The following is a 22967-nucleotide window of genomic DNA, read 5'->3' on the forward strand; positions in this document are numbered from 1 at the left end:
AGAACTACCAAAGACATCTATGGAAAGCATGCAAAAAGTAAAACTAGGGCTAAACTGTACCTCAAAGACTTTTTTTATAGCACTGTTGATTGTTTTAACTATTAGGTGACAGCTGCAGTTTACAGGATTGCATACTCGATGTATTTCTTTGTACTGCAGAAGTAACTCGATGATTAAAATCAATCAGGAGGGCCACAAAAAGTGTCAATGTGGCCTTAGCCTAAGGCGGCAACAGCAGATTGTTTGTGCATTGGCATTGTCCAGCTCTGGTTTATACATAGATGCTTGTCTGTATTTTCAAAAATACAAGATGAATATATACAACAACCTCTACTCTCTAGGTGTCTAATGGAACATTCTCCTTTTTTTCAGTAAGGGACCTTCCACCAATATGCCTTGATGTTCGACAAAAGCAGCGTATCTCCATTGATACACTACCTGCAGAGATGAAAGCGCCTATCTTGCCCGAACCTCCCATTCCAGTGCGGAACAAGACTCTAAAGGATTTCCAGTGAGTTCAAAGTGTTTGAAAAAAGATCATTTTTATGTTGGCAAATAGTTTTGTTGTGTTTTAGAGAATGCCTAACCAGGCTAGGAAACACTATCCAACATTATTATGTGTGCTCAGACTCAAAAATGTGGTGTGCTACAGTCTAAGACAAAACACGTATACACAAAAATAAAAATTTTTAAATGACCCAAACAGTTTGGTCACCAGCTGACTGAGTTTCAGCTATTTAAAGTGTACCAGTCGTCAACAAAAACTTTTTATGTAATGTAGATAATACCATTACATGTATATTTGTATTATACATTGATTAAAAACTGTGTATATTTTTGGGTGAAAAAATGCTGTCCCTGTAGCTATTACATGTGTGTCTCTGTGAGTATCCAAATACAGGAAGTGAGGACAGGACAAGCCGGGCTCTGTGCAGACTCCTGGCTTGTCAATCATCCTGATTTGAGTCCAGAGCGTGTCATAGATCCTCAGTGCAGAGCCCTGCTTGTCCTCAGTGTACAGAGCCCTGCTTGTCCTCAGTGTACAGAGCCCTGCTTGTCCTCAGTGTACAGAGCCCTGCTTGTCCTCAGTGTACAGAGCCCTTCTTGTCCTCAGTGCAGAGCCCTGCTTGTCCTCGGTGCACAGAGCCCTGCTTGTCCTCAGTGTACAGAGCCCTTCTTGTCCTCAGTGCAGAGCCCTGCTTGTCCTCAGTGTACAGAGCCCTTCTTGTCCTCAGTGCAGAGCCCTGCTTGTCCTCGGTGCACAGAGCCCTGCTTGTCCTCGGTGCGCAGAGCCCTGCTTGTCCTCGGTGCACGGAGCCCTGCTTGTCCTCGGTGCACGGAGCCCTGCTTGTCCTCGGTGCACGGAGCCCTGCTTGTCCTCGGTGCACGGAGCCCTGCTTGTCCTCGGTGCACGGAGCCCTGCTTGTCCTCGGTGCACGGAGCCCTGCTTGTCCTCTGTGCACGGAGCGCTGCTTGTCCTCGGTGCACGGAGCCCTGCTTGTCCTCGGTGCACGGAGCCCTGCTTGTCCTCGGTGCACGGAGCCCTGCTTGTCCTCGGTGCACGGAGCCCTGCTTGTCCTCGGTGCACGGAGCCCTGCTTGTCCTCGGTGCACGGAGCCCTGCTTGTCCTCGGTGCACGGAGCCCTGCTTGTCCTCGGTGCACGGAGCCCTGCTTGTCCTCGGTGCACGGAGCCCTGCTTGTCCTCGGTGCACGGAGCCCTGCTTGTCCTCGGTGCACGGAGCCCTGCTTGTCCTCGGTGCACGGAGCCCTGCTTGTCCTCGGTGCACGGAGCCCTGCTTGTCCTCGGTGCACGGAGCCCTGCTTGTCCTCGGTGCACGGAGCCCTGCTTGTCCTCGGTGCACGGAGCCCTGCTTGTCCTCGGTGCACGGAGCCCTGCTTGTCCACCCTCACTTCCTGTATTTGGACTCCTCATAGAGACACACAGGTAATAGCTGCAGGGACAAAAATATACACATTTTTTAACCAATGTATATTACAAATATACATATGATGGTATTATCTACATTATATAAAAATGTTTTTGTTGACGACAGGTACACTTTAAAGTAATGGGACCTGTGCTTTTCCATAAATGGATACGTCAGCACTCTATTCTCACACAATTGTTAATATGAACTGTCTAGGTTCTTAAGTATAGCAATGTGGCAATGGCATGCAGTGTCTCCATGTACATTTATGCTTAATACAGTTAATATGGCAGTAAGATAAAAGCATGGTTTCAAGCCCCCTAGGCCCCTTTACCTTCCCCCAGTTATACGGCAGTTTTACATTGAGTTGAGGAGTGATATGAGACATACTTGTTGCTAGTGACATAGTGCCTGACAGCCCCATTGAATATACTGTTTGTTAGGCAGCGTATCTGTAGCAACCACACGACTGTGCTGTACCGCTCAGAGTGAATTGGCACTGTGCTGAGGAATGAGAGAAGAAAGCTGCTTGGCAGTAGTCAAGCTATGCCGTTCTGAGACATTCTAAAGCTGCAGCCTCCACATTGGCTAGAAGGTATTATGCCTGTAATGGAGGCCACAACACTATCTCTGTCAAAACGGAAATACCAAAGGCACACAACGGACCCTATTAACTTTATCATGGGGTCCCTCAGAGTTTTCTGGCTATTCTATCATGGCTATTTTTACCGACATATGTGATAGTAGAACCCATAATACGGCTGCATTCACATCACAATTTTGCTATATGGTTCCGGTATACGGTTTTGTATAGGAAAAACATTTACAACCGTATAGAAAACCATATACATTGACCTCCCGTTTTTGGTCATATACGGCTTTGTGCGTTTTTTTTTTTTTCCAATCTACTACAGGTTTGTGTCCTGTTTAAACACCATATACAAACCGTGTACCTTTTTTAATTATTTTTTTAATTTTATTTAAATGAAGTCAATAAAAAACGGATGGGTGGCATAGGGTTTTTGGGATACATTTTTTTTTCTTGAATTTTAAGAAAACAGAACTATTGCAAGAAAGTGTTAACCCAAAAAACATATACAATTTTATTTTTTTAATTAATTTTTCTTATCAAAAACTGATGCAACTGGACATCTAAAATGACAGGACATATGGTTCAAAGCTGTGTGCAGTTTAAATTCATAGCACACGTTTGCATACAGTTTGGGCAGTTTTTAAGGCAGGTTTTTGAGGCAAAACAGTATGGCAAAATCGGGATGTGAATGTAGCCTAAGTCGGTTAGTTCCATTGCACTGCTTTGGAAATTGTTTGATGGATCTGGCAAAGCTTCGTAGCTTCTGTTCATAACGGAAACCACAACATGTACAACTCTCCCCTCAAGGAAACAGCACCAGTCTCGAGGTCCAGCAGAATGCAGGCTGAAAGGTCTTTATTGTATCAGAGCATAAAGTGCGACGTTTCGGCTAACAAGCCTTTTTCAAGCATGTACAAGGATACAAACTTCAATCTTAAAAAGGTAACAAAGATACGTGATAGGCGGAAACACAAGTGTAAACAATGCAGTAATCATCATTAAGCCAGCCCTCTACATTTCATAGGCTGGAGCTGTGACCATGTGATCTGACAACGGTCAAACATATAAATATACAATCTATCTCCTTATTACAAAGTGATAGGTCCTGTCCAATTGGGGTATTACAGTAGGGGGGACTCCATAGCAGTGATGCTGGTGTCTGATATATGAAAGCTCACCGTGGATGTAGCGATCGCAGTGGGTCCACGCTCCGTCCCAGTGTTTGTAAACGCTGCATTTGCGGCTGCATGGCAATCCCATAAGTGATCGCGTGCACTCACAGCTGATCGTCTGTGAGTAACTCACCTGCGCATGTGCAAACAATGCGCAGCCTGTTTGTGTGGCCATCTAGGACAAGAACTGCCCCAAGTGGAGCCTGGGACCGGAAGGGACTTGGCGGCGCATCCTCTTCTTAGCATAGATTCCCCACATTAGGTAGCCTTAGCACAGTTTCCCCACATTAGGTAGCCTTAGCATAGATTCCCCACATTAGGTAGCCGTAGCACAGTTCTCACACATTAGGTAGCACAGTTTCCCCACATTAGGTAGCCTTAGGTCAGATTCCCCACATTAGGTAGCCGTAGCACAGATTCCCCACCTGGACAGCGCTACTTACATCTGCCTGCGGGGACTTCCTGGCCGAGGTGCGCGCTATAAGTGATGTCATTGCACGCGCTGCCCAGGACGTCGGCGTCCCTGTGCGACACTTGCGATGTCACTCACCACGCGCACCTCCACCAGGAAGTCCCCGCAGGCAGGTGTAAGTAGCAGTTTAGTAACAGGGCAAGACTTGTTGCCCCGTCATATGTGCACCGGGTCCCATGTAGCAGTGTTTGGCGAAGTGTGTGAAGTCTTCCCGCATTTAGCCCTGCTTGCCCAAAGCAGGGCTAAATGCCTGAAGAAATCACCTGCCTGGTGCCCGGAACTGCATGTCCTGGGCATCGGGTGATACAAATTCCAGATCCCTGGTGCGGCTGCAAAATTTTGTTTAGCAGGCCGGGAGTTTGAAACCCCTGATTTATAAGGTCTCTTTTATGCTTCCTGTGCTTTTAACCACTGGATGACACAGGACAAATATATTTGTCCTTTGTCGATTTGAGGGCATGAAGGGCGTTAATAAAACCCCAGCCCCCGTAACCAACTGCCCCCCAATACACACACACACAATGGAAATTGTGGACTAGTGCTAAAATAATCCAGTTTCCCCCCATCATTCTGGACTCCATGCCCCATGATAACAAAATGACAACAGAATGTTACAATTCTTGTTAGTTTATTAAAAAGAAAAACTGAAATAGGGCATGCACATTAGTATTCAGAAGGTCTCTATTATGCTTCCTGTGCTTTTAACCACTTGACGTCGATGACACAGGACAAGTATGCTGTCCTTTGTCAGTTTGAGAGCATGATGGATGTTAAAAAATAACCAAACACACACACACACACTGCACACACATTTTTATTTTTTCATTTTCACCTCACAATTATTATTTTTTTTCGTTTCACAGCATACTTTATAGAAAAATGAAGGATATCACCACAATAGTACCATTGGTTCCGCAAAAAACAAGCCCTCATAGGGGTCTGTAGATGAAAAAATAAATTATTGCTATTAAAAGGAGAGAAGGATAGAACTAAAACACTAAAACAAAAAATTTACCCAGTCCTAAAGTGGTTAATAAAATGGCTCAAATTAAGCTCTTTGTCATGTCCAATGCGTCACTCAGCAAGTGTGACAGTGTTGTGTCATAAAAACATGTCCAATCTTATTAGCCTTTGCTCTGTATGCCAAGCTCCATATCGGAATATGGCTGAAGCGTGATATGAAATGGCAGCATGACGGCAATCTGTTAAGCAGGAAATTAGGTATAAGGCTCTGTCCCTAGCCTTTCATTAAGGTTTACATCCTGAAAATACAGGCTTTATCCAACCATGTGATTGTCTTTAGAGTCAGTCACTCTCTGGATTATAGCTTTTCTTTCTGCTGAAGTTGGATACATGCAGATGATGCATAACGCAACAATTTCCACTTACATTTCAGAAGCATAAATAAGGCTAAGTTCACATTGCCGTTGTGCTCAGGCCTTCTCAGCCCATCCGCCTTTTTTATTTTTTTGCTCCAAGCGGACCCAAATGGGTTGGAGCACAACTGTACTACAATTACTACAATACACCAGGTCCGGATGGATCCCTTTGACTTGAGTATAGTCCATCGGGGATTCGGTATTTTGTCGGAGTGAAGTGGAGAAAAAAATAGGACATGCTCTTTTTTTTTTTTCTCAACTCACATCATTCCAATAGACAAGCTGATGGAGTTCCATTTACCACAGCCCAACGGCAATGTGATCAAACCCCTAGCTCTGTATTTACCCTGTCAGTGGAATTTGGCGCACACAGTACAGTTATTATTAAATTGTTGTTTGATTGGCAGTAATGGTATCATAATTCTATCCTTGGTAATATCAAAGCTTTGATGCTAATGAGTAAAATCTCATGTTTTTATTATGACTCTATATATAAATATGTTCGTATTATTACGTAACCAGGTCTTTACAGGAAACTACATTGATGGTGTTCAAATAATCGTCTATCCTAAGCAAAGGTTATCAGTAGAGTTAAGCCAATATACAGGAAGATTCACTGAACCCTAATCTATTGATTCGACTGTCGAATAAATCAGTCTTTTAAAAGTCATAGTCGTACAGTTTTTTTTTAAATGTTTCTATTATCTGAAGATTTTTGAAATAAAGCAGTCCAGATTTTCTGGAAATGGAACAACTTTTATAAGACTAAATGAATCGGCAGCTAATTCATTAGATTTGGGTTTGTCGAACCATACTGTACATTCGCCAAATTCTAGTCACCAGTCTAAGATCCCTGACAAAGCCTTTACACCCCTTAAGGACATATGGCGTAAATGTACGTCCTAGTACTCTGGTACTTGATGCACCAGGAATTACATTTATGTCCTGTACATGAAGCGAGCACAAGGAATTAATACAAATATTTGATATCGCCATGTGCGTTAATGCCCAAACTATCAAAATGTAATGTTAAGTGTAAAGCAAAGAATGAGAAATTGACAGTATCCAGCACTCACCATCCAGGCAACTATATTGAAGTAAACTGTGCTAATTCATCACTTCGGCGGGCAGGATGTAAGGAGCAGAGGTCTCAGGGAAGCACTGTTTCGCGCAGCTCTTGCGCTTCCACAAACCGATATCATATAATGTTAAGTGCGAACGTAAAAAAAGAAAAAAGTCAAACAATGCTGCTTTTCTGTCACATCACATTCCAAAAATAAATAAATAAATGAATAAAACATGATGGTACCCAAAAAATACAGATTATGGCGCAAAATATGAGCCTTTAAACAGCCCTGTATGCGAAAAAATTAGAAAGTTATAGGAGGTCAAAACAGGGCAACTTTAAATACTATACTTATTTTGTAAAATAAAAAATAGTGTGTTTTTTTTTACACTAATAGAACAGTATCTAAACATGAGTATCATTTTAATCATATTGACCCACAGAATAATGAAAACATGTCATTTTTACCGTAAAGTTTACAGCGTGGAAACGAAACCCTCCAAAGTTGGCAGAATTTCTTTTTTTTTTCCCCACACAAATATTTGTTTGTTTTTGCAATACAGTATATGGCAAAATGAGTCATTAAAAAGTACAATTGGGCAAAAAACACAATGGGTGTGGATGGAAATATGGAGTTATGGCCCTTAGAAGGCTAGGGGAAAAATAAAATTGGCTGCGTCCTTAAGGGGTTAATGAAGGCTCTTATTGATGTAAGAGAATAAACTCTGAAGAAAAAAAACTCTTCTCTATTCATTATTTTGGCAGTCTATAAACTAGTGTGAAGTAGGCACTGCAGTACAAAATATCGGATCAGTTACTTAATTGTATCAATCTCCCACTCTGTGTGCTGTGAAACATTGTATCTCATGCGAAGGGCGAACAAGTCCGCTGAAGGTGTGGGTGCTAGCGTTCAATGAAAAAGACAGTAGTATCCAAATGTATCTTCAATAAATGCACTGAAGCGTTAGAAGAGAATGCGGCACTCACTCGCCAAGTACGGTTAAAATCTTCTTTATTTCGGAGCTTTACACAAACGGTGACAGACTTCAATGTAAGCGGGGAGCACGAGAGACGGCGTTCAATGCAGGGGGCGTACACCAAACAACTAGTTTCGCGTCACTGGCGGACGCTTCTTCCGGTCAGCCTGCTGACCGGAAGAAGCGTCCGCCAGTGGCGCGAAACGAGTCGTCTGGTGTACGCCCCCTGCATTGAGAGCGGCGTCTCTTGTGCTCCCCGCTTACATTGAAGTCTGTCACCGTTTGTGTAAAGCTCCGAAATAAAGAAGATTTTAACCGTACTTGGTGAGTGAGTGCCGTATTCTCTTCTAACGCTTCAGTGCATTTATTGAAGATACATTCATTATTTTGGATTGAAAGTGTTGAAGTCCATCATCTCCCGGCAGGTAACAATACTTAAGCTACATATGACCACGTAGGGCCAGCTACCAGATGTGGTGTTTGTTGGTAAGCAGTAGTTCAAGCGTATTTGAGCTGCTGCTTCATTGTTAATGTGAACAGAAATGGCTTTAAAAGTAATTGCAGCAAAAAGGTTAAACTGAATCTCAACCTTGGTGTAATGTAATGGGACTTTTTCAAAGTTAAAGCTTTCGTAATTTTGTTGGCAGCATGCACATCCAGTGCTATTATAGTAAATGGGAATAGCTCTCTGTAACGTTCATACTAAAGTGGCCAAGAGCTAACAGACAATGGGACATTTACTTACAATCATAAAGTACTATTTGATATGTCTACACTAGTGTTCAAAAATGAAGGATGATTCTGGAAGTACGAAAAATGGCGTGTAATTCTTTTTGACGTTGTTTTGTAATTCTGCCATGTACTGAGCAGCCAGGTACAATTTGTACCTCTGGGGGCAGAACGCAATGGTCAATAACCACATTTGTGGTTGTGGCAGAACAGAGTGCAAGTCGCAGCAAGTGGTTGCATGCAGGTTGACTATATAAGGAATTTTATGCTGGAGAGGATCATATGTCAACTTCAGGCTTATTAAACCCAAATCACTTTGGTGCCCCAGTAGCTTTCTGGATAGAACCTTCTAGGTGCAGGTTTCGGCATAGTTTAATGTTTGGCCAGTTGGTCACAGGTGATATGGGACCTTACAGACGTGCACAAAATTGTTGGTGCCCTTCTGTAAAAGATACACCACTGAGGAAGGGGTTCAGATTTAAAGGGGTTATCCAGGAAAAAAACTTTTTTTTATATATCAACTGGCTCCAGAAAGTTAAACAGATTTGTAAATTACTTCTATTAAAAAATCTTAATCCTTTCATTACTTATGAGCTTCTGAAGTTTAGGTTGTTCTTTTCTGATGACACGTGTCTCGGGAACCGCCCAGTTTAGAAGAGGTTTGCTATGGGAATTTGCTTCTAAACTGGGCGTTTCCCGAGACTCGTGTCATCAGAGATTACGTAGACAGTTTTTTCCTGTAATACCCCTTTAATCTTACATACCACGAAACGAGTTTGGTGAAGGACTGCTGCAGCTACTGTGGTGTGAACCTTACCACCAGTGCCATCTGGGTCGACACAAGCACTCCCCACAATCAAAATACATCTGAAAGCTACTACTGCCATCCACGAGCGCGACCATCTGATGAAACGACAAGTCCCGGGATAGCTGACCTGCAATCAGCTGACCGCCGAGACCGGAAGCTCGCTAGTAGAGATGAGCAAACTTACAGTAAATTCGATTCGTCACGAACTTCTCGGCTCGGCAGTTGATCCTTATCCTGCGTAAATTAGTTCAGCCTTCAGGTGCTCCGGTGGGCTGGAAAAGGTGGATACAGTCCTAGGAAAGAGTCTCCTAGGACTGTATCCACCTTTTCCAGCCCACCGGAGCACCTGAAAGCTGAACTAATTTATGCAGGAAAAGTCATCAACTGCCGAGCCGAGAAGTTCGTGACAAATCGAATTTACTGTAAGTTCGCTCATCTCTAGTCACGAACTTCTCGGCTCGGCAGTTGATGACTTTTCCTGCATAAATTAGTTCAGCTTTCCGGTGCTCCGGTGGGCTGGAAAAGGTGGATACAGTCCTAGGAGACTCTTTCCTAGGACTGTATCCACCTTTTCCAGCCCACCGGAGCACCGGAAAGTTGAACTAATTTATGCAGGAAAAGTCAGCAACCGCCGAGCCGAGAAGTTCGTGACGAATCGAATTTACTGTAAGTTCGCTCATCTCTACTCGCTAGCGTGCAGCCGCGAGAAACAACACAGACGCCGGCAGGTGCTCGGATGCTCGTGGCTACCATCTGCCGCCGGCTAGAGCTCCGGAGATGGACCGCAGTCCCGTCGTGGAGCGGTGAGTGGCACATAGTGCCGGACAGATCGTTTTCTTTCACAGACTTGTGTACTGTGTCATCTATTGGCAAGTGGAATTGCAGACATTGCAACGTCTAGCAGCTATTGTGGAGATTGCTCGCTTGTGTGTTCGGCACTGTATCTTGTGATCTATACAGGACTGTTTACCTTGTTGCCTATCCAGGTGGAATTCACTCCATAGGTGGATATATCCTTTTCACTTAGGTGGACTTTTTCATCCTCTATTGCAAGGTGGACATTCCCATTTTTTACAGGTGGACATTTTTTAATTTTTATTTTTGTCACAGGTGGACACCACTTTTCGCATTTATCCTAATTCATGCAACACCATTGATGCTATACTGGGTTTTTTCTTAATATTCTATATTTTATAGATTAGCCATTTTTAATACCGCAAGGGCCCTGCGGACCGTTTTTATGTGTCATTTTGATGTGATATTATTTTGTGTAAAATAGGTGAATAATAAATATATCTTTCACCACTATTTGGTTGGTATCAATTTCCATCATACACCTCTTGTAGGTGAAACACTGAGGACTGTGACTATTTAATATATGTTTATTTCCTTTTCCCTCCTTGCTGGGTGAGAGGGCCACAGTTGGGCTGTATCACATCTCGTTTTGTACATACGGGCGCTGGATCCGGCTGGGGGAGGGGAAAACCGGGTGCTCCCATACCCCAGCCGGATCAGCCCGTAACTCCATTTACTTTAATGAGCTGACCGGAGTCAAACGGTGACTTCGGTCGGCTCAGTTTTGACCCGTATCCGCTTTTGGACCGGACCTAAAACCGTAGTATACTACGGTTTGAGGTCCGGTCAGGAAACTGCATACGGGTCAAAACTGAGTTGACCAGAGTCACCGTTTGACTCCGGTCAGCTCATTAAAGTAAATGGAGTTACGGGCTGATCCTGCTGCGGTACGGAAGCGCCCGGTTTTCCCCTCCCCCAGCCGCATCCGGCACCCATATGTACAAAACGAGATATGAATGTAGCCTTAACCTCGTGTTGTTTTGTTTGTGAGCGCCACATCATTTATTTTCATTTTTGCCCTTCTGTAAAAGACAGAAAAATTTGGGACACCATACTGCCAGCACAGTGAAACACGCTCAGCCACTGCTGCCTGAACTAGGGGTCATCATGCTGATCCCTATTACTTCATCCTCTCCCTCCAATCTATCCATGTTTGTATAGAGAGAGCTCTATGTATTAAAGGAGATATCTCGTGGAGAAAAATCTTAAGCCATTATTATTATCGGCCAGCGATAGACTGAGCAGCAGTGTGATGTATGTCACCTCTGCGACAGGGAGAAGCCACCAGGTCCTCAGGCAGCATGAACCTGATGACAAGTTTCCTTTATTAAGGGGGACTACAACATATACCAAAAAATAGTGTAAATAACATCCAGCTCCCAATAGAAAATAAATGCTAAAAGTCCCAAATTTATTCGATCATCTTAAAATATGAAAAAGAAAAAAAAAACATTATACCCCCTTACATACAGATCAGGTGTTGTCATGCTAGTATACTAGTTTAGAATTTGGTATAAGGTATAGGAATATGCTAAAAAAAAAAAAATGCTTATATAGTAAAGAGCCTATTGTGAAACACTCTTGGTAGTAGCTTTTTATGACTGTAGAGGATAGTTAAAAATAAACCTTAATGTCTTTTTTTCACAGTTAGTGTTAAAATAAAAAATAAAAAGTCTCACTAGGGGAAAATGACAGATCTGCGGTGTGGTGGCTCAAAGGTCTCATCACATTTTATGATCGAAAGTAGAAAGTCACGACACAAGCATTTACCCATAGGGCTGATTTTTTTTCTATTTCTTTACTCTTAGAAAAGCCATTTTCTTTCGCAGACACAGATTTCAGATAATTACGGTCAGTTTGCAGGACACACACGACTCGACTGTGATAGAACAACTAATGTATATTTTTCACTGTGTTGATATATATTATAAGAATAGAGCCGTGCCTGAAGGGAATATTAAATTCTCGGTGGTATTTGCTTTAATGATAGCCAGCACATCTACCATAATGCTTAGAGATTAACAGAAAAGAGGCCAAGATGGTTTTAACTAGAGATGAGCGAGCAAAGACGTAATATCCAGTCTCACTCAGAAGATTGCCTAAAATGAGGTTTGGCGAACATTAGAACTTTGACGAGCTCGCATGGTAATGGCGCTATTGTAGGAGAACAAATGAGGAACACATAGCGTTTTGATGCCAATTCAGCATAGGGTGAGGAAGTATGAGCACTGAGATGACTTTAAGGTAACTCAGAATACTTTGCAGCTTGCAACAAGATCACATGACCACAGGCTAGCCAATCATTGCTTGCATTATGTTGTATACAGCTCAATACAGGCCAATCAGGAGACAGCAAATGGTTGGTTTTAAGAGACTGATAAAACCCCATTTGCTGCCTTGTGGACACCATCTTGGGGGAGAAAGCTGAGCAATGCACAGAACAACTCTGTCGAACTACTGATCCCATAATGTTTTAACACTAAAATACAAATCAATTTTAGCAAAGAATTGTGCAATAGTGTCCAGTTGCTGCACTACAAATCCCAACAGTGGGACTGTACAAGTCCATAGAAAGCTTTGCTTTCATACTGCTACAAAGCAATTTATAAAAAAGCGTTGTGTAGTAGGCATGCCTGCATTATTGTGTGCAGTGATTCTGCTGCACTACAAATGCCAGCAGTACGACTGCACAAGAAGCCCACATAAAGCTATAACACTACAACACAAAGCAATCGGAGCAAAGCATTGTGCAGTGGACTGACCTGTGTATTACCTGTATTTTCTGGGTTTAACCAAATATAGAGCATTGCTAACTGGGTTAAACAAAAAAAAACTTCATTTCTAGCGGTGAGAGTAAAAGTTCACTGGTGGTTGACACACCACTTGACAGGTTGGTGAGTGACAAAAAAAATTAAGTCTTGTAAAGGAATGATTGGGCGAAGATGGGGTAGAGGAAAGGCTTCCCCTGCCATGTCCTCTTCCAGTAAGCATGTTGGTGGCAGTGCCAGCACTGTGAGCACCACCCATTTGCACAGGCCCAGTACAGGTAGAAGCAGCCTGGTGCCTGATGTTAGTAGTAACAGCAGCATCAGCAAGCAAATGTTATCCATGATCACACACCTCATCTCCTCGTTCAAGGAGCCCATGATCACACACCTCATCTCCTCGTTCAAGGAGACCATTATTACACACCTCATCTCCTCGTTCAAGGAGCCCATGATCACGTCATCTCCTCGTCACCTGCTTTCCAAGTCCTGTCCAATACTGAGAGGGGTGGTGGCGACAAGGAGGAGGCGTTTGATCATTATGATCTAGTTTTGGACAGGACATGTGAAGCAGATGACGTGGGAAGCGGGTACTGTCAGAGATGATCTGAGGTAGGTCTAGAACATCTGTCAATTGTACCAGACCTAGGCCTGCTGGTATGATCAGCTCATGAGCAGGTAAAGACGACACTGCTGCATTTTTAGGCTTTAGAAAAAAAGAAAAAAAAATTCCAGAGGAGGGGCACAGTCAGGTGATGGTGTGTCTGTCTGCCATTCATTCCAGAAGCAGAAAATATGGCATAGTGCGGTCTCTGCAAACAGAAAGTAAGGCATAGGCGTAGCCAAGGTTAATGCTGGGCGGTATAGCGGTTCATACCGAATACCGATTTATTTTTTTTCCTGCACAATATGAATTTTTCCCATACCACAATACCGGTTGGGCCGCTCCCCCTCCCATGAATGAATTATCAACCGCAGCACGGGAACTAATCATATGTGACCCCCGGGGGCTGTTCTGCGCCCCCCCCCCCCCCCCCCGGCCAATGAATTATCAGCCCAGCGCTGCGCTGTCCCCCACATCAGGGAACTTATCATAAGTCACCTGCAAGCGCTGCTCTCTCTGTCCTCCTGTGAGTTGCGGGCCGCCAGCGCTGGAAATCTGTGCTGTACTACATATTCCTTGTGCCTGGGCTGCAAAAATAAACAAAAAAAACTTTCTCACCTTCCTACGTTCCTCCGGTAACGGCCTCACGCTGGGGATGGAAATGTCACAGAGCCGCCAGCCTATCACCGACCACATCGATATCCCGCCTCGGTCGGTGATAGGCTGAGTGCACTGTCATGTAAGAAGCTGGCCTGCTCCTTACATGACAGTGCGCTCAGCCTATCACCGACCGAGGCGGGATATCGCTGCGGCTGGTGATAGGTTGACTGCTCTGTGACCTTCCCATCCCCAGCATGAGGCCATTACCGGGGGAACGTAAGAAGATGAGAAAGTTTATTTTGTTTATTTTTGCAGCCCAGGCACAAAGAATATGTAGTACAGCACAGATTTCCAGCGCCGGCAGCCCGCAACTCACAGGAGGACCGAGAGAGCAGCGCTTGCAGGTGACATATGATTAGTTCCCCGATATGGGGGAAAGCGCAGCGCTGGGCTCATAAAAGGGGAGGAGGGGGGGCGGGTTTAGAGAAGCAGCGCCCACAGGTCACATGATGGGGATGGTGGAAAATGTTAAATACCATGGAACCCCCATAACTTACAAAAATACAGTGATACACATTTTTGGTCATACCGCCCAGCTCTAGCAAGGTCCGAGTCTAGGAACTACGGCTCTACATAAGCAAATGGAGCAGAAACACAAGGCCTGATTACAAGTATTTCAAGAAGAAGAGCATGGAAAAGAATCATGGCACCCACCACGACTGTAATCTTGCGTTGGATGTTTATTGCGGCAAACGAACATCCAATGCAAGATTACAGTTGTGGTGAGTGCCATGTTTCTTTACCGTACTCTTCTTGTTGAAATTGATTGATGCTACATACTACATTAACATGGAGCACCGCTGCTGTTTGAGCTGACCATATCTGGCCCAGTAGTGGCAATACAGTGCACACTTGAACTTTGTGATTGACTGCCGTGCCCACTTACTCTTTTTTTTTAATAATTTTTTTATTGTACTGATTACAACTATCATTAGTCCACCAATGTCTGCTGTCCGCTGGCTACATCTGTGATCAGTCCACCACCCCTGTTGTCCGCTGGCTTGTACAACCTCCCCCAGTCCACCACTGCCTGTTCTCCGCTGGCTACTACAACTACCACCAGACCCTCTGGATGATGTATGCAACTGCATACTTACACTGGCATATGTTAGACATATATGTTGGGAAATAATCCTGATGTCTGCCACTGACAAAAGGCTTAAAGGGGTACTCCGGCGCTAAACATCTCATCCCCCTATCAAAAGGATAGGGGATAAGATGTTCGATTCCAGGAATCCCGCCTCTGGGGACCTCCATGATCTCTCCTGCAGCACCCCCGTTTTTCAGCTGCACAGAGCGAGGATAGCTCTGTGTCTGATGACGAGCGGTGCAGGGGACGGAGTATTGTGGCATCATGGCTTGGCCCCTTGTGATGCCATGCCCCGCCCCCTCAATGCAAGTCAATGGGAGGGGGCGTGACGGCCGCCACGCCCCCTCCCATAGACTTGCATTGAGGTCGCGGGGCGTAACGTACAAGGGGGCGGAGCCATGACGTCACGATACTCCGTCCCCTGCACTGCCCATCATCAGCCACAGAGCAGAAAAGAAGAGTACGGGAAAAAAAACATGACACTCATCACGACTGTCCCCAGAGGTGGGATCCTAGCGATCTAACATCTTATCCCCTATTGATAAGGGGATAAGATGTTTGGCGCTGGAGTACCCTTTTAAACACAATCTGCACCACGCACTATTGCTTTACAAAGCTAAAGTCTGGTTCATTTTAAATATTGTAATTTTAGCTAAAATGGAGACAGGACTGGTGTCTGAGATGCTGCCCTTATATAAGCAGTGGTGCAGCGACCGGGGTGCGGGGGGTGCAGGCCGCTCCGGGTGGCACCATACCGCTCAGCACCCCTTATTGTGTATTCTCCTCAGTATATCCTATCAGAGCTGTAGTCACTTGAAAGTTCTGCAGTTATGATGAGTGAAACTACAACACCCAGCATAACCTTACCACTGCTTAAAGGGGTACTCCGTTGGAAAACATTTATTTTTTAATCAACTGTTGCCAGAAAGTTACAGATTTGTATATTACTTCTATTTAAAAATCTTAATCCTCCCACCACTTATCAGCTGCTATATGCTCCACAGGAAGTTCTTTTCTTTTTTAATTTATTTTCTGCTTGACCACAGTGCTCTCTGCTGACACCTCTGTCCATTTTGGGAGCTGTCCATAGTAGGAGCAAATCCCCATAGCAAATCTATCCTGCTCCAGACAGTTCCTGACATGAACACAGGTGTCATGTCATCAGAGAGCACTTTGGTCAGAATAGAAAGGAAATTCAAAAAGAAAATAACTTCCTGTGGAGCATACAGCAGCTGATAAGTACTGGAAGGATTAAGATTTTCAAATAGAAGTAATTTACAAATCTGTTAAACTTTCTGCCACCAGACTATTTAAAAGAAAATATTATCCAGTGGAGTACCCCTTTAAGTAATTCTGGGAGCTGTAGTTTTAAATGGTGAAAACTTCTTTAGTGCTTCCCATTCTGTGGCAGTTGGTATATTTGATTATTATACTGGAATTTTTCATCTGTCACAACTGGCCAAAAACTTTTTTTTTTTTTTATGGGGGCGGGGGGTTGTTAAGTATGGGGTGACACAATTTTATTCCGCTTCTGGTGAGCCCGTATACCACAGAAAAAAATCTTGCAGTTGACAAATCTCTGTTGTTGTTGAAGGGATTTCAAAAGTATCTACCTAGAAAAAGGGTCAGATATGGAATTAAAGTTTTTAATAAACTATAGACATATAGCTTTACCCAACATTTTAGGGGATATAAGGCAAAATATTCTCAAATGAACCCTCCAGAATGTCCCCATTTTATTTAGATGTAAAAACACTACTCTGGTGCCACCTAGAGATAGTAAAGTGTATGTACATTCCCTTGTCAGGAAATAGAACAGGATAACTTTACTACAGAGAAAAATGCAGATTAGCTTGTGCTCCATTTTAGTCTTTTATTGTTGTATTCATTAAAAAAAATGTTGCCTTTCTAATCTACCAGGGGGCAGACATACTACTATTAGAGCAACCCTCATTTCCCTTATAGTACTGATCATGTTGATGAGTACAGAATTGTTATCTCTGCTTTGGGTAATGGAGAAATGTTATGAGTCAGGGCCCCCTCTGATCTGCCCATTTAAAGAACAAGATATCAAGGATCCTTGGAAAAATGGATGCAAGGGATAGTTATATGATTAGTTACAAAGGAAAATATATGCAAAGAGCTATAGTTAAGTGCATTGTAAACTTTTATGTCATTTGTGATCAGCATATCCAGCGCTGTTGTATTGTAGCTGATAGCATATATATATATATATATATATATATATATATATATATATATATATATATTGCTATCTATTAAGTTTAGGCTATAGTTCCCAGATGAATCCCGATATTTCTGGGTTATCGGTTAGTGATTCACCAAGAGGGAGTTATTGATATTGAATAAAACTTTATGGCCCAGATTTATCAAAGAATGTCTATTTTCCCATGTTTATTTGGGTGGTGGGTTTGACTAGCGTGCATCTTATTTATCAAGAAGGTGCAGCAGGATTATGATTTTTGCGCAGCTCTGCTGCGGTGGGAAGAGCTCTACCACATACATTTTTTCTAGACACTTGTGAGGGAGGGAAGTAGACACTTTCCCGGGTCCTGAATTTGACAGGTTAGGTGTTTTTATTTACTTTCACAGAGCTGCCGGGACATTTTTACTTGCATTTTAGACGCTACAATCAAATTTGATTGTGGTGTCTAAGGGGTTAAAGCCAGGCATCACCGTGATTGGTGATGTCTGGCATTAGAGATGGGTCCTGGTGGCAGATAGCTGCCAGGATTGCCCAACTATGACCCGCGCTCAGCTCCAGAGCATGTGTTATAGAAGGGGGGTGGGACGCTGTCGTCCAAAAGAGGTTAAAGGATGAATTGTGGAAGGTAGAAGTGATTCTCACGCCTACTGGTAGGTGGTGTAGCTTTGCGCCTATAAAAGTACTATTTGCGCACAAAATAGTGACTTTTGACAAAAGTCACAAATGATAAATACGTGACTACTGCATGGTCAAATAGAAAAAGTTCTACGGGTAGGCAAAAAGAGTGAAACTGTCTATATCAAAAGGCGCGTAAAAGTCTCAAAATATGCTGCTTGCTCCTGAACTGCGCCTAAACATAGACAAAAAAAAATGCTCTAAAAGCAATGATAAATCTCCCCCTATATATGTGAATGTAATGGTGAAATATGTGATTCGTATGTTAAAGTAAAAAAAAACGTTTATTGGGTAACCCGCCCCCTCATGATGTCATGCCCCACCCCCTCAATGCAAGTCTATGGGAGGGGGCGTGACGGCCGTCACGCCCCCTCCCATAGACTTGCATTGAGAGGGCAGGGTGGGACGTCTTGAGGGGGCGGGGCTATGACGTCACAAGTTCCCAGCTCCAGGGTCCAGAACAGTTCGTCCAAATGCTGAGCAGCAAAGTACCTCTTTAATGTTTGATTGACAATAAATCTGGTTACCAGGCAGGCCATGGATGTGTTGCAATCTGGTGGAGACATTCCTGGGAAACCCTTGCTGTGTGTGTGTGTGTGGAGGAGGAATGCCAGCTGGAAGCCATGAACCGCAACGCATGTGGCTTTTCTCACTGTTATGGGTGACAGACTGTTGTATATGATGATTCCCCAATGCATCACCCCAGCAGTAGAGGCAGTATGTCACTCCATAACAAAGGCAGCGCTCCCCACAAGGCCTTCATACTCGAATCCTACCGTTGTACACTGCAAACAAAGACGATGATGGCTGACTATAAATGGAGCACATGTAATGGGTTAAGTGGGGGAGATTTATCAAAACCTGTCCGCAGGAAATTGCTGACTTATTCATAGCAACCAATCAGATCGCTTCTTTCATTTTTGAAAAGGCCTCTGAAAAATGAAAGAAGCAATCTGGTTGCTTTATGGGCTGATTGGTTGATCTATGGGCAACTGGTCAACTTTTCCTCTGGACAAGTTTTGAGAAATCTCCCCCACCTAAGTTCCTGCTAATGGTCAGTGAAGAGACAAGGATGTGTAGTCATTGTGTCTCCTGTGTCTGGATGTTGGACAAGGAAACTCTGGGAGCTGTTTGTTTTTGTCAGTCAGTCAATCAAACAATCTTCTCTACTACGTTAGTGTCTGTGTGGGCCATCCCGAGCCGGTATGCTGTGTCTGCATGCCCTCACTTAACCATTGCTCCCAACGCCACCTAACAGCTTGGTCAGAATGTCCTAGATGGCAGGCAATTCATCAAAACAACCATCCAGTCTGTTAACTGGGCAAAGTGTGTTGTAGAGGTATTTCTAACCAAGAGGTACACTACCGAACATAGTGCAACATAGGCAAAAGATCAGGGTCACCCACACTATAACCCAGTACCGGAAGGTTAGTATGGACTACTCTGCCATCAATTTCCCTTATACAAGGTCTCAGCAGGGATTGGATTATCTAGTTGACATCCAGAGTGGCAGAAAAGTAGAATTATTTATTTTTATATTCATATTGTTTTATGATTACTACATATTGTTTTAAAGGGGTATTCCAGTGGAAAACTTTTTTTTTTATCAACTGGTGCCAGAAAGTTAAACAGATTTGTAAATGACTTTTATTTAAAAAGTTTAATCCTTCCAGTACTTATCAGCTGCTGTATGTTCCACAGGAAGTTATTTTCTTTTTGAATTCCCTTTCTGTATGACCACAGTGCTCTCTGCTGACACCTCTGTCCATTTTAGGAACTGTTCAGAGTAGAAGCAAATCCCCATAGCAAACCTATCCTGCTCTGGACAGTTCCTGAAATGGACAGAGGTGTCAGCAGAGAGCACTGTGGTCAAACAGGAAAGAAATTCAAAAAGAAAAGCACTTCCTGTGGAACATACAGCAGCTGATAAATACTGGAAAGATTAAAGGGGTACTCTTTAATTAACTGATGCCAGAAAGTTAAACAGATTTGTAAATTACTTCTATTAAAAAATCTTTACCCTTCCATTTCTTTTTAGCCGCTGTATGCTACAGAGAAAATTATTTTCTTTTTTAATTTCTTTTTTGTCTTGTCCACAATACTCTCTGCTGACACCTCTGTCTGTGTCAGGAACTGTCCAGGGCAGCATAAGTTTGCTATGGAGATTTTCTCCTGCTCTGGACAGTTCCTGATACGGGCATCAGGTGTCAGCAGGGAGCACTGTGGACAAGACAAAAAAATAAATATAAAGATTTTTCTCTGTAGCAATCAGCGACTAATAAGTACTGAAAGGATTAAGATTTTTTAATAGAAGTAATTTACAAATCTGTTTAACTTTCTGGCACCAGTTCATTTAAAAAAAAAGAAAAGTTTTCCACCGGAGTACCCCTTTAAGGCTTCTGATACCTAATGTGGTATAAACTAATATAGCAAAATAATAGCAGATCACACTGTATTTTCACGCCCATTAACATATGGAGTATGGGTGACAGTGATAATACCTGTATTTTTGTATTCCTTCATTGCTAAGAGTAGTCTTACACCTTCTTTTTATTTGAAAGCAATGAAAGTGGCACAGGGCACAGCATGGATTTGTCCGGGTCCAGTGTGCAATGCAAGGCAGATGGACTATGTGGGCAGAATACATTGGCTTGCTGTCTGATCTCACAGTCCTCCATGCATATGGTGCAGGACTGAGGGTCTTAATTATACATAGAGATTTAAGAATGGAGACACTCAATCTGCCTAGATTTCCTGTCTTGCTGACGTCTACCCTGTACAGGCCTGTTCTCGGGCTCGTATAGATGGCTGCAGATTGAGAAGCAGATGAATTGGGCTTTCTTTTGGCTTTTCCAGACTCTCAGATCGATCTTGAGGAGATGTGCTCCTCTTTTGGATGGCTACAGGTTTGGAAGTGGTTTACTGGTATTGGAACCTAGTGTTTTGTTACGAACTATTAATAAAATGTATTGTTATCAGTAATATTTTGTGTTTGCACAGTGGCTGGTATATCATTACTGGTATCCCTATCCTAGCAGCCACATCCCCTACAAAGAATTAGAACACCATAACTTCTGTCTACACTTTCCTGCTTTTAAAGGGCTACTCCACCTCGAGACATCTTATCCCCTATCCAAAGTATTGGAGATAAGATGTCTGATTGCGGGGGTCCCACTGCTGGTGAACCCCACGATCTTGGCTGCGGCACCCCAGACATCCGATGCACAGAGCGAAGTTTGCTCCATGCCTGATGACTGCCGATGCGGGGCGGAGGCCTGTGACATCACGGTCACGCCCTACTCGTGATGTCACTGCCACGCCCCCTCAATGCAAGTCTATGGGAGGGGGCGTGACGGATGTCACGCCCCCTCCCATAGACTTGCATTGAGGGGGGCTTGGCCGTGACATTACAAGCCTCCGACGCTGCGCCCTACGCCCTAAACGAACGTTGAATGCAGCAGGGAGATCTGATAAGATGTCTAGGGGTGGAGTACCCCTTTAAAGAAAGTCACATATAAGCAGACAAGCAGCTGTAACTTCTGCTAGATCATACAAACCATTTGGTCACATACTGTATATTGTTACATAATGTTTAATCTTCAGGCCATTTATTTCAAGTTATAGTAAGTGGTTCTACGTCTGCATTTAAAGCAACCAGTCTACATCCAACCGGCTTCTTTATATTGGAGCAAATTATAGTCCTTAGTCCCAGCCGACAGCTTCCCGATAATTCATGTTCAGTACCCTTTTAAAGGTCTATTAACAGGATTACATAACAGGATATTCTAAGCTGTTTTATGCAGGAACCTTTTACTACTTGCCAATATCTATACTGTATGTCCACAAAATCGCATATGGTACATTATTATTAAGTAAAGAAATGTACATAACTCTGTTAAGCCCTACTATCTTTCAGAATTGTTGCTCCTGGATGATATAATTTCACACTCTGTGGGCCAGTTTTCTGAAATGTCAATTGACCTTAACAGAAAAGAAATGACTGTGTAGTTATGCTCATTCCCCATGGTAACAGCTTATTACTTGATACAGTTATGGGGATTTCAATCATCTACAGACACAGTTTGTTGCATGTGATGTTGCGGCCTTGTACTAAAATTAGCAAAATTCTAGTTTTCCCCCACCATTCTGCTCTTAAAAACCCATAATGAGCATATGAAAGTTTTGGCTAGGCCACTCAGGAGTATTGCTTAATTCAGCTTTCCTTCAACCCTGACCAGTCTTCCTGTCTCAGCCGCTGAAAAACCTCACAGCATGATGCCGCCACCACCATGTTTCACTGTAAGTGAGGAGCAGTGCCTGATTTTCGGCCAATAGTTATCTCTCCTGACCTCCTCATACATTGCTGAACATTCATGTGTTGTCTATAAGAAGGGGTGGTGGAACCTGCAGTCAGACACCTCTTCAACACATCCTCATCTGTTTGCGGGGCACATTTAGGCTGGGTTCACACTGCAGAATTTCTGGGCAGAATTTCTGCCGGAGATCGAGCCGGCAGCGCTAGGACCGAGCAGACTGCATTGCTTCCTCCATAGACTGCAATGCATTTCTGGGCGGATATTTTGGGATGTCTGCTCAGAAATTCATTGACATCTATGGGGACTGAAAGGTAGTCCGCGCGGTCCTAGTGCCGCCGGCTTGATCTCCAGCAGAAATTCTGTCCAGAAATTCCTCAGTGTGAACCTAGCCTTACTTGCAGGTTTTCCGTGGATTTTACCTAATGTGTTGCAAAGGATGAAATCTGATGTTAAAATCTATGGCATTCCACAACAGTGATTACGCTCTAGCTATGATCATATTAAAGGGGTACTACCGTGGAAAACTTAATTTTTTTTATTTATTTATTTTTTTAAATCAACTGGTGCCAGAAAGTTAAACAGATTTGTAAATCACTTCTATTAAAAAATCTTAATCCTTCCAGTACTTTTTAGGGTCTGTATACTAGAGAA

General features: G+C 43.4%; 1 protein-coding gene across 3 annotated transcripts in view; it reads left to right on the forward strand.

Annotated features, from left to right (window-relative positions):
• HECTD2 (HECT domain E3 ubiquitin protein ligase 2) overlaps positions 1–22967 on the forward strand; it is a 132432-nt gene that overhangs the window by 55807 nt on the left and 53658 nt on the right. For all 3 annotated transcript variants that reach the window (XM_056530213.1, XM_056530215.1, XM_056530214.1), the window contains exon 3: positions 373–511. In XM_056530213.1, the coding sequence (XP_056386188.1) occupies positions 373–511 (139 nt within the window). The remainder of the gene's footprint in view (positions 1–372; positions 512–22967) is intronic.

Source organism: Hyla sarda, chromosome 7, assembly GCF_029499605.1.
Source record: "Hyla sarda isolate aHylSar1 chromosome 7, aHylSar1.hap1, whole genome shotgun sequence".
In the NCBI taxonomy this organism is placed as follows: domain Eukaryota; kingdom Metazoa; phylum Chordata; class Amphibia; order Anura; family Hylidae; genus Hyla; species Hyla sarda.